This window comes from Pantherophis guttatus, chromosome 16 (assembly GCF_059756535.1).
Source record: "Pantherophis guttatus breed Tessera chromosome 16, ASM5975653v1, whole genome shotgun sequence".
Classification (NCBI taxonomy): Eukaryota; Metazoa; Chordata; class Lepidosauria; order Squamata; family Colubridae; genus Pantherophis; species Pantherophis guttatus.
In genome coordinates this window covers 20,016,920-20,027,447 of record NC_142078.1, presented here as the reverse complement: position 1 = coordinate 20,027,447, position 10,528 = coordinate 20,016,920, and the positions used below count along the sequence as shown (strand labels likewise).

The following is a 10,528-nucleotide window of genomic DNA, read 5'->3' as shown; positions in this document are numbered from 1 at the left end:
GCATCCCCACCCCCTTCCAAACGGCCCTGGGCACTTTAAAAGCCCCAAAGACAAGGACAACTTTTCTTTCTTGCCCCTGGCAGATTCAGATGCTTTATTAGGATTTGGATACTTTGAAAAAGGAAGGCAGGAATGTCGGCTGAGAGAAGTTCGTGGATTCACAACAGGGTTGAGAGTTTGGAGGTTTCAGCCTGGCAGAGACGCCCTGGCCACGCCAGAAGAGCGAATGGCCAGGCGAGATCAGTCGGGGCAAACTGATTTCGAGGCTTTGTCATCACTTCCCTTTGGGAGCCTTTTCGAGGGGCCTGCCGATGTCCCGCCCTCGGAGCTTAAGGCCTGGAAAAGAGCAGAGAGACTCAGTCGGGGACGGGCACCTGCAGCAGCCTGGGGAGGCGGCGGATCTCGGTCGGCTGTGAGAGGCCTTGGGGAGCTTCTGCACCGTAATTTGTGGCGCTGTGTGCGGATGTCAAGCCGGGCATTCGGGCCACAACTCAGCCACGCAGAGGCGGTGTGTGGTGGGACTCGCACTCACCGATGGCCCTCTCGATCTTGCCCAGCACCTGGTTGTTGGGGATGGCCTTTCCGGACTCGTAGTCTGCGATGACCTGGGGCTTCTCGTTGATTTTCTGCAGGGGGAGAGGCAGGCAGCTGCACGGAGCAGAAGGGACGGGGTGGGGGGGGCTTCACCCAGGCCCGGCCCTTCCGCCCCGCCGGCCGCTTACCGTGGCCAGGTCCTTCTGGGTCAGCCCGTTGTTCTGCCGGCCCTGCTGGATCACCTTGCCCACCTCCAGCGGGACCCGGTCGTGGTGCAGCTCCTCGGTCTCCCGGTCCAGCTTGGCCGTGTTCTTGGTGATCGAGTGCTGCTTGTTCTGCCCTGCGGCCCCTGCGGGGGAAGGAGCAGCGCCGGCGGCGGTTGGGGAAGGGGCCTTGCCTCGGCCTGCCCGCCCCCCTCCCGGGAAGGCGCCGGAGCGGCTCCGTTAACGGGGGCGCCTTCGGCCCGCCCGCCGGCGACACCTACACTTTTTGGAGGTCTCCACGTCTTCGCCTCTCCTCTGAGCCGCCAGCACAGCCTGAAGAGCAACGGGAGCGTTACCGGCCCGTGGAGGGAGACCCGCCCCGCTTCCTCCGCCGGGCGCCTCCGGGGACGCTCCGGGCCAGCCGAGCCCCCCACCCCGGAGGGGGCCTTTCTTTCTTGGCCGGCAGGGGGCGCCCTGCGAGCGCGGCGGCCCGGGCTGCTGCTCTCCGGCCCGGAACGAGGGAAGGGTGAGGCGCGGCCCCTCCGCGGATGCCGTTCCGGGCCGGCAGCGACTCCGGCGGGGGCCTTCCCGCCGAGCACGAGCCTGAAGCAGCCGGGCGGGCCGAGCCCGCCCGATCGGGGCGGAGAGGAAGGGCCGGGAGACCCCGCGAGCGGAGCCCATGCAAATAAGGGCTGGGTGGGCGTGCCTCCCGATCGATTGACGTGGGCTCTACGCAGGCACTCCTCCCACCGGGAGATGGGCGGGGATTGAAGAGGCTGCGCACGCGCGCTCCTGCCTACCCTCACCTGCTTCGATTTGGCTTGAGCCGCGCTGGGGCCCTTCTTGCGCAGCACCGTCACCGTGTCCCAGTCGCTCTCCGCCATGGCGTTTCTGGTTCCTGCCTCCGCTTCTGCTTCTGCCGCCGCCTCTTCGCTGCTCAACCTCCGCAATAGGCCGTCCCTCTCCCCGTTCCCTCCCTCATCCCGTCTTTACCTCGCGAGGGCGGAACGCGCGCCACCCCCATTGGGCCGTCCCGCTGCCACTCAAGGCCGAAACCTCAACGAGATTGGCCGGCTCCTCCCCTCGATGGGGGCTCACGACGTCACAATAACTGTCACGCCTCCACACCCTCTGTTTTGAAGTCCTTTAATAGATCAGCTCTTTTGTCGATCAAGGCTCTCCGTCCTAGGATTGGCTGAGAGAAGGCAGTTTCCTGCAAGACTGTCCCTGGGAATTCTCCCAGAAACCCCTTCGTAGTAGGTTGTACGTCCAGCCTTTCATGATGCTCTGTCGTCTGATTGGCTGGAACGACGAGGTTCCCCTCCTCTTCAGAGGGAGGTACAGTAATCCGAAAGCGATGACAGCCCTGATTCCTTCTCAGGAGCATGCGCAAAAGGCGCCTGGCCGGCCGATCAATATCTTAATCTTAGGCGAGAATCCAATTTTCCAGGGAAGCTTCGCTTCTTCGGAATGACGCGCCGCCTGTCATCCCCCCTCCCAACCCGCCGGACCGTCTCTGCCCTCCGTCCCTCCCTGCAGGGGTCGACCAAGGACGGCGTAGTACCATGAGGGGAGCCAAGGGCTTCCTCAGCAACTCAGCTCTTTTCTCTCAGGTGGCCTCAGAAAGCCGCGATTTCAGGTGCAGCGGATGAACCGTCGCGAACAACGAAGCTTCCTCTGGACGGGAAAGGGCCGTTCCCCTCTGGGAACCGAGGCGAAACGAAGGCGCTTCGATCGGAGGCAGCCGATCCCGGCCCCGAGCCGTCCGGCCGACTCGCTTGAGGCGCCGCCGTCGGCACTTCCCTCGGCGACGGACGCGGAGCTACCTCAGGAGCTGCCTTCCCGCGCGCCGGACAACTCCGCCGGGGCCACGCCCCCGCGCCAATAGCAACGGGGGGCGGGGCCCGAGGGCGGGGCTTCGGAGGCGGCGCCGCCCGGGCGAAGGCAAATGGCGGAAGCGCTGGGTGGAGCTTACGGGAACTTCCGGTCGGCGTTTGGGTGGCCGGACGCGGCTCCGGGTGAGTGGGGGGGGGGAGGAGCGGTCGCCGCGGTCGCAGAGCGGGACTCTCCGCGGGGGGAGGGGCGGGGGAATTCCCCGGGCGCTCGCGACAGACACCGGGGCTTCCCGCGCAGGGGCTCGTGGGGGGGGGGGCTGACTGGCTCCCCTTCGGCCCGGCGGGGCGGCACGTGGCTCGGGGCCCTCGGCGGCTTCCAGGGGCTTTCCAGAGGCGGGAGCTCCTCCCCCTGCCCGGCGGCGATGCCCGCTGCGGATGCGGGGACCGAGAGGCCGGGGAGCCCCTCCGCCCAGCCGGCCGGTTCCCCGACGGGCCCTCCTGGATGCGCCGCCCCGGCCCGCCGGTGGCTGCGGCTCCTTTGGGGCTCCTGAGGCGGTGAAAGCGCGGAAAGGCGCCGCCTGGTCCCCGGTCAGGCCACGGGCCGGACTCCGGCGGTAGGTAGGTGGGAGGCCGGCTGTCCCGGAGCGTTTGAGCCGCTGCCCCGCTCTCCCCGCCGCCGCCCCCCGCCCTTCCCTTGGGGCGAGTCTCTCCCGGGGCGGCCCCGGACAGCGCAGCGGAGGCTCAGCTTTGCTCCGAAGGCGGCCGATGGAGGGTTGGAGAGGAGATAAGCTGGGGGCTTCGGTGGCTGAAAGGGGAGCCCGTTTTGAGTGAGGGTCCTCGGGGCCACACAGGGAGGCAACAGCTTTAAAGGGGTGGGGCTGCCTTTGGAGCTGGTGCAATCGTCCTTAGCCAACCTGCCTTCGGCTCCAAAGGCAACTCGGCTAAGGCAGACCCTCCTCCCCCCCCCCCCGGCTCAGCCCACCTGGGGACCTGCTCACAAGCTGCTGTGGATGATGGATGGCAGCCTCGCAGATGGCTGAGCCGCTTCAGCCAGGGGCCCTTTGGAACCAGCCATTGCCCAGTTGGGAGCAGGGCCGGGGGCCCTAAAGCCACACCAGAGGGTTAATTGGGTGTATTTAACATGGAGCTGAACTGTGGCCCTTGTTCCTTCCTTCCAGGGTTGTGAAGGCCACGCAAACAGGCTGGTTCACATGGCATCGGCCAACGCAACCCCTCCTGGCTCTTTGGATGTAAACCAGCCAGGCTTCCCTAAGGAGATTCTGGGCACTGAACTGGTGGGCAAGTACCTGTGTTCAGAGTGCCGGAATATTTTGCGGCGGCCATTTCAAGCCCAGTGTGGTCATCGCTACTGCTCCTTTTGCTTGAAGAAGATCCTAAGGTGCCTTTTTTTTTTAAATTTTATTTATATGCCGCCCTTCTCCGGAGACTTAGGGCAACGCCTTACAAGGCGTTAAGCAATAGCCTTCATACTTTTGTATATTTTATACAAAGTCAGCTTATTGCCCCCACAAACCAGGTCCTCATTTTACCTACCTTAGAAAGGATGGAAGGCTGAGTCAACCTTGAGCCTTGGCGAGATTCAAACTCGCAGTAATTGCAGGCAGCTGGAAGCTAAATACTACCTTTTAACAGTAGCATTAGTCTGCTGCGCCACTCAGGCCTTTGTCTCCCTTTGCTTGAATCTCACTCACACATCCTTTGCAGATGGAGGAAGCGTGCTGGGTTTCAAACGCTCTCCCCTGAGGACCAACTTTATGCTGGCAAAGATCACCCTCTCCCCAAATTCCTTACACCTTGCCAAGAGCCCGAGGGGAACAGGTTCCTCCCATGGCTGATAGCTCAGCCGGCAGTCCCTTCCGGCTTTTGGTCTTGATGTTTTCCAAGGTGGGAAAGATCTCTTGGGATCGCCCCACATGCAGTTTCACCTGCTTAGTCCCGAACCAAATTCTCACCCCAGAAAGAAACTGCTACATCTTTTTCATTAACTCTCCACCTCTGTCCCCCTGCAGAAAGAAAGGGAGTAAGTCAGCCTTTGCAGCAAGAGAGCATCTGCTTAATTATACCCAGGATAGGCAATCTGACACCTGCCAGCTTGGGGATTATTCCTGTTGCTTCAGGAGTTGTAATATGGAGGGCATCAGCTGCTCACCTCAGGATCAGTCAGAGTGGCATGACTGAAAAGGAAGGGTGGCTCTCCCTATAAACAATTCTGACCTGGAAACAATTCTCCCTTGTGGGGGTGGCCAGCAGCTGTGCAATCAGTTGGAGCCAAACAAGCCCAACTACACACGCTCAGAGAGACACTGAATGATGTCAGGGCAAAATGCAGCCCCTTTCCTAGTTGAGGTGGCTTGTCTTGCTGGGGAATGGGCTGCCCAGTTGACTTGGGAGGGTCTCGTGGTTGTTCTCACGGTCTTCCTCTTCCCCGCCAGCTCAGGGCCCCAGAAGTGTGCAGCCTGCCTTCAAGAGGGGTTGTACGAAGAAGGCGCCTCGATCTTGGAACCAGGGGTGGTAAGTGCAGCCCCCTCGAGAGGAGTTTTGTCCAGCTGTCCTTCCAGGCAGCTCAGAGGGTGGACGAGGTCGGCTGGGTCAGATGGGGGCCCTTGAAGTGAAGGTGAAGGGAAGTTCCCCGTCCCTGTTTCTCTTCCGAAGGCTTCCCTTTGAGGCACCTCAGTGCAAATTCTTGGCATTCCAAGGGGCTGCGGTCACAACCTCCCAGTAACTGGGACAGGCATGAAGAGGGGCCGCTTCTTCCTCCTCTGTCCCGATCAGGAAGGGCTTCAGCTCAGCCAGTCAGTTGGGGGAGTATCCCTGCCTTGCCCTCTCCCAGCGAAACTTTCCAGTTGGGCTGGCTTGCTGGTTTGGCCACGGATTGTGCCAGAATCAGCAGCCGCTCCCGTGTTCTTCCTTGGCCAACCCCGCAGGCAAGCTGTTGGTGCAAATTTGCCCGGCCAGTCTTTTCTTCGCATCTCTGTACTTAATCCTTCCCTTTTTGTCCCTTTGAGGCTTTCCCAGATAACGCAGCTCGGCGGGAAGTGGAGAGTCTCCCGGCCATCTGTCCCCACCAAGGTTGCACATGGAAAGGCTCCATAAAAGAATATGAGGTAAAGATCCCAGGAGGGGGCCTTCAGCAGCCCTTCCGTGTTTGAGCAGGGGGCTCAGTGGAAAAGGGCAGGGAATTGGCCCTCCCTTGCCTGGGGGGTGGGGGCCTTTGGTCAGAACTGTATGTGGGGTAGTGGCACCATCCCCTGCTCCCTGTGAGTCTTCTCTTGCCTGGTCTGTGCTCTTGGGGGCCAGGGAGCCTTCAACGCAGCTTTGCTGCTTGTCCTCCCCAAGCAGGGCCCTTTCCCCCCCCTCCACCACACGTCCAGACGCTTCTCTCCCCCCAGTGCTCAGTTCCAGAGTCTGCATGGAGGCTTCATGGAGCGGAGGGAGACCTGGGTCTAAGGAGACTGCGCCATGCTCTGAGCGGGGGAGATGGAAGGGCCTGAGTTAGTTCTCTGGTCAAAGACTGAAGCCCACTTCCTCTCCCTGAAGAGGCCCCTCGTAACCCCCCCCCCCCGCCTCTCTGCCATGAGCCACGTGGCCCAGTGGAGCTCTGTGGATGGGCAAAGTCTTCTCCAGCCCCCGCTTCCCATGGAGAACCGGAGACTAAATCTCAATTAGGCGCCTGTCTTGCTGTGTCTGCAGCTGGGCTGTGTGCTTTGAATGTCAGAGCTTCCAGCTTGGAAAGTCCCTGGCGGAAGCCTGCACAGTGACACCCTCTGGAAAGTCCCTAAAATACTTGCTGGTTATTCAACCCCAGAGGACAGACGGGGCCTGCTGGCAGCGCCAAGAGAAAAGCGCCTCTGCTCTGGATCGGGTCTCAGGCAGCTTCTCCTGCCTGTCATCCGACACCAGCAAAGAGAAACTGCCCCCCCTCCCACCTTTGACCGCCAGCTGCCTCCTGGCGCTGCTTTTACTTTCTCTTTGGGTGGGCGACACTGCAGGCTTTGGCTCTGGAAAGCGAAAGTGCTTCCCTGCTACTTGCAGCTCTTTGAAAAGACCGTGAGGCCTCCCAGTGGCCTTCAGAGCCTTCAGAAGGTGCCCAGAAGAGTCTCAGTTGCATCTCTGCTTCCAGATGTGTGGCTTGCTGGCTCAGCTGGAGGGAGTTGCCTCTCTGTGAAGGGCCGTCCCAAGATCCGACTTGGGAGGAGAGGAGCCTTCTCCATTCAGGTTCCAGGCCCTCTGGAGAGTTCTGACTTCGGTGGGAGGCTGGGTTATCTCAGCCAGGCAGGCCACCCAACTCCCCTCAGTTGGGGCCCCGCTTTTCTTTAGCCCAGCCAGAATACACAGAATACCACCTGCCTCTTCGCAATAGGAGCTTGCATGCTTCAGCGCCGCCCCCTCCTCCCCAATCTGCAGGGTTCCTATCTGAAGCAGAGCAATGGGCATGGCTCACCCCTGGATCCCCCCCCCCCCCGGTTGATTTTGCAAACACAACAGTCAAGGCCATTAAAAATTATGAAGATAATTGGAAAATAAATGAGCCCCAGCAAGAACAAGCTGGGTGGCCTCGAACAGATCCTCTCCACAGCCATCAAATTGATTACAGACATTTTTGGGGTGCAGAATGTCAGCGCAATGGGGCTTTTGTGCCCCCCTTTTGGGGTGAGTTTCCAGGCTCAACGGCCGCTCCCTTCAAGTGCAGCCTGCTTTCCTGAGCTGCCTTGGAGGGGCGCAGGTGGCGAGGGCCTTCCTTTGGCCTGCTGGCCGTGCTGAAATGCCAGTCCTTCTGCCACAGAGCTGTCACGAAGGGAGCTGCCCGGACATGCTGGTGGCCTGTCCTGCGTGTCACGGCCTGGTCAGGCTAGGCGAGAAGGAGCACCACGCCGAGCAGGAGTGTCCCGAGAGGAGCCTCAGCTGCAAATACTGCCAAGCTCTTTTCCACTTCTCTGAAAGCAAGGTACGGGCCAGTTTCCCCCACCCCCATTCCTGAGAACTGCCCTTTGAAAAGGCAGGTGTATTATTGCAGCAGCACTTAAAAGCATCCCAATTCAGAGCACGAAGGTGTGGCCTTGGTTTTGATTGCTCCGGTGCCCTGTTTCCCAGGCAGTGTAGAGCTCTGCCTTCCTTCCTTCCGGGCAGCCTAGCCGCTGAGTGCCAGCTGTGGAAGGCCAGCAGTGTCCTTGGAGGAGGAGAGGTGGGGGCAGAATGTGGCCTAACTTGCAGCTTTGTTTTGCCAGGCCCATGAGGCCATGTGCCCCAAATTTCCCCTGGCCTGCGAGGGCTGCGGAAAGAAGATGATCCCCCGGGAGAAGGTCAGCAGTGAAGCCCTTGGTATTAGTACCCCAACAAGGTCCCCTTGGGTGGCCCACCTTTCTACCCCCTGTGGTGGGGCGGGGCAGTGACCTTGGCCTACCCAAATGCCTCCCTCCACCAGCAAGAGGACCCGAGGAGGCTCTGGTGCTTTTGAGATGGGCCCCCGTCACCTCTCGCTCGGGTGTCAGATGGGGCAGAAATGACACAGAAATGTGGTGGGTGAAGGGATGCTCCTCCCGCTCCTTTTGAAGCTGCTCTCCTCTTCCGCAGTTTCTGGAGCATGTCAAGACCTGCAGCAAATGCAGAGCCCCCTGCAGATTCCAGCCGGTCGGCTGCACCCACCTGGTATTGCGGCGCTGGGCTTCAAAGCAGGGAGTGGGAGGGAGGCTGACTCTGGAGCAGCCCGTTCAGCCGCTCGGACAGCATCCCTGTGTCCTGGCGGCCCCCAAAGAGCCCTCTTGGCCCGCCTGACTCTCCTGCTCTTCGCAGATGGAGAACGAGAAGCTCCCCGAGCACGAGAGGAGCCACCTGGGCGAGCACCTCTACATGCTGCTGAGTTTCGTGCTGAGCTTGGGCTCTGCGTCCAGCAAGCTGGAGCCCCTGCTGGACCGCCTCTCGGCGGAGGCTGGCTGCATCCTGGCGGGGGGCAGGCCCCTGGTTCCAGAGGCAGAGCTGCCCAGCTCTTTAGAACTGCTGGGGAAATGCGAGGCCCTGGAGAGGAAGACAGTCACTTTTGAGAACATCGTCTGTGTGCTGAACCGGGAGGTGGAGAAGGTGTCGCTCGTGGCCGAAGCCGCCAGCCGCCAGCATCAGCTTGACCAGGAGAAGATCGAGGCCCTCAGCGCTAAGGTAGGACTGGGGTTGGTGGCTCCCTGGTGGTGAGACATTCAGAGTGGGTCTCGGTCCCACTTCCTGGCCTGGGCAAAGTAGAAGGGGAAGGGGTCACTTTGGGAGGCCTAGGTTCATGCAGAGCACCCCTTCCAAGGCTCTGGGTGGCAGCAGAGCTGTTGGGAGCCTCGGGTGTGCCTTCCTGGCCCAGGTGCGGCAACTGGAGAGAAGCATTGCCTTGAAGGACCTGGCCCTGGCCGAGATGGAGCACACCATCCAGGAGATGGAAGCGGCCTCCTACGATGGCATCTTCATCTGGAAGATTTCGGACTTTGCCAGGAAGCGGCAGGAGGCAGTCGCGGGGCGCTCTCCAGCCATCTTCTCCCCAGGTGGGGAAAGCCACCTTGGGAACCTCCAGGCTCTGATCTTGGGTGGACCAGGGGTGGGGTGGGGGGGCGCAGGGGCTGCAGTCCAGAGAACGGGTGGGGCAGGGCAGGGCAAGCCAAAGGAAACTGCTTCCTCCCAACTGTCTTCTGCTCTGCTTGGCCAGCCTTCTACACCAGCAAGTACGGCTACAAGATGTGCCTGCGGATCTACCTCAATGGGGACGGCACCGGGCGTGGCAGCCACCTGTCTCTCTTCTTCGTGGTAATGAAAGGGCCCAATGACTCCCTGCTGCGGTGGCCTTTCAACCAGAAGGTAGGGTCCTGGGGGCCACGAGGCTGCTGGGCCTGCAGCAGGGAGGGAGGGGCGCACCTGGTGGGAGTCCTTGGCTTCTGAAGCTTCAGACAAGACCAGACAGAGCAGCCTTTCCTGCCCCAGTGAGTGACCCAGACCCCCCTGGGGTTTTTGCAAGGGCAGAGGCCAAAAGGGATCCAGAGATGAGGGAGGCTACCGCCAGGTTCTTGTCTCCTCCGTAGGTCACCCTGATGCTGCTGGACCAGAATAACCGCGAACACGTCATTGACGCCTTCCGGCCCGATGTGGCCTCCTCCTCCTTCCAGCGGCCCATCAGCGACATGAACATTGCCAGCGGCTGCCCCCTCTTCTGCCCCCTCGCCAAGATGGAGTCCAAGAACTCCTACGTGCGCGAAGACACCATCTTCATTAAAGCCATTGTAGACCTCACGGGCCTTTAACGCCTTGCCCACTGGGGTCTCGGAGCACGGGGACTGCCCTGGACGGCCCCCTGGCCAACAAGGGCCTGGTGGACCTTTTAGCCTTGGACTGCCCCCCTGGTCATGGGGAGCGGCTTGGAAGCCCTGGTGGGCCCTGAAGGGGGGGCCTTCCCTGCTCCCTCTGTGGCTCCTCCCTTGCCTGGGATTGCTGTGGGCGGATTGGGAGGGGGTGGCCTAGGCCAGAAAGGGGACCGAGGGGCTGGGCACCCATAGGAAGGTCTGGCAGGGGGACCTTTAGGGGCTGCTGACAGCGGAGCTGCCCCTGGCCAGCCTGTGTCCTCTGCCAGGCAATCCCCCTACCCGATTCAGTTCTCTGGGCAGGGAGGCCTGGGCAATTGCCGGGAAAGTCGCTCCAGCAGAGGTTGAGAAGGGACGGAAGGGTTCATGAGCAGAGGTGAGCCATTGGGGAGGAGAGCAAGAGAGACCTGGAAAATTGGCCCACCCCCTTCTTCTCCACTGGTGGGGGAGGGGGGGCTCCTCTGAGGAGACGCAAGGTCTGGCAGGAGTGTTGAGGCGATCAGAGGGGATTTTGATTGTCCTGCTGAAATGCTCTTCCCTGGGCACCTGAGAAAGCCGAATAAAGCATTATAGAGGCGAGCCCCGTTTTGCTCATCTTTGGGGAGACAGG

The 10,528-nt window shown here is 61.2% G+C and overlaps 2 protein-coding genes across 4 annotated transcripts; one reads left to right on the top strand and one right to left on the bottom strand.

The window, feature by feature from the left end:
* Nucleotides 1–61: 61 nt before the first annotated feature.
* EDF1 (endothelial differentiation related factor 1) lies at nt 62–1,731 on the bottom strand. Its single transcript, XM_034436244.3, has 5 exons — nt 1,544–1,731; nt 1,019–1,070; nt 723–883; nt 533–626; nt 62–336 (listed from the first exon to the last, which is right to left on the bottom strand). Exons 1-5 carry the CDS (start codon nt 1,619–1,621, stop codon nt 275–277), a joined length of 447 nt encoding a protein of 148 aa, XP_034292135.1. The 5' UTR covers nt 1,622–1,731; the 3' UTR covers nt 62–274.
* TRAF2 (TNF receptor associated factor 2) lies at nt 1,726–10,497 on the top strand. Of its 3 annotated transcripts, none has more exons than XM_034436241.3 (11): nt 1,726–2,755; nt 3,751–3,971; nt 5,026–5,104; nt 5,599–5,697; nt 7,377–7,538; nt 7,819–7,893; nt 8,165–8,239; nt 8,384–8,743; nt 8,934–9,111; nt 9,273–9,421; nt 9,643–10,497. In XM_034436241.3, the coding sequence occupies exons 2-11, from the start codon at nt 3,784–3,786 to the stop codon at nt 9,859–9,861; spliced, it is 1,584 nt and encodes a 527-aa protein (XP_034292132.1). In that variant the 5' UTR covers nt 1,726–2,755; nt 3,751–3,783; the 3' UTR covers nt 9,862–10,497. The 3 variants fall into 3 exon arrangements, with proteins under 3 accessions (XP_034292132.1, XP_034292133.1, XP_034292131.1); XM_034436242.3 differs by having other exon boundaries at nt 2,746–3,186; XM_034436240.2 differs by lacking the exon at nt 1,726–2,755 and adding an exon at nt 3,053–3,190.
* Nucleotides 10,498–10,528: the final 31 nt, after the last annotated feature.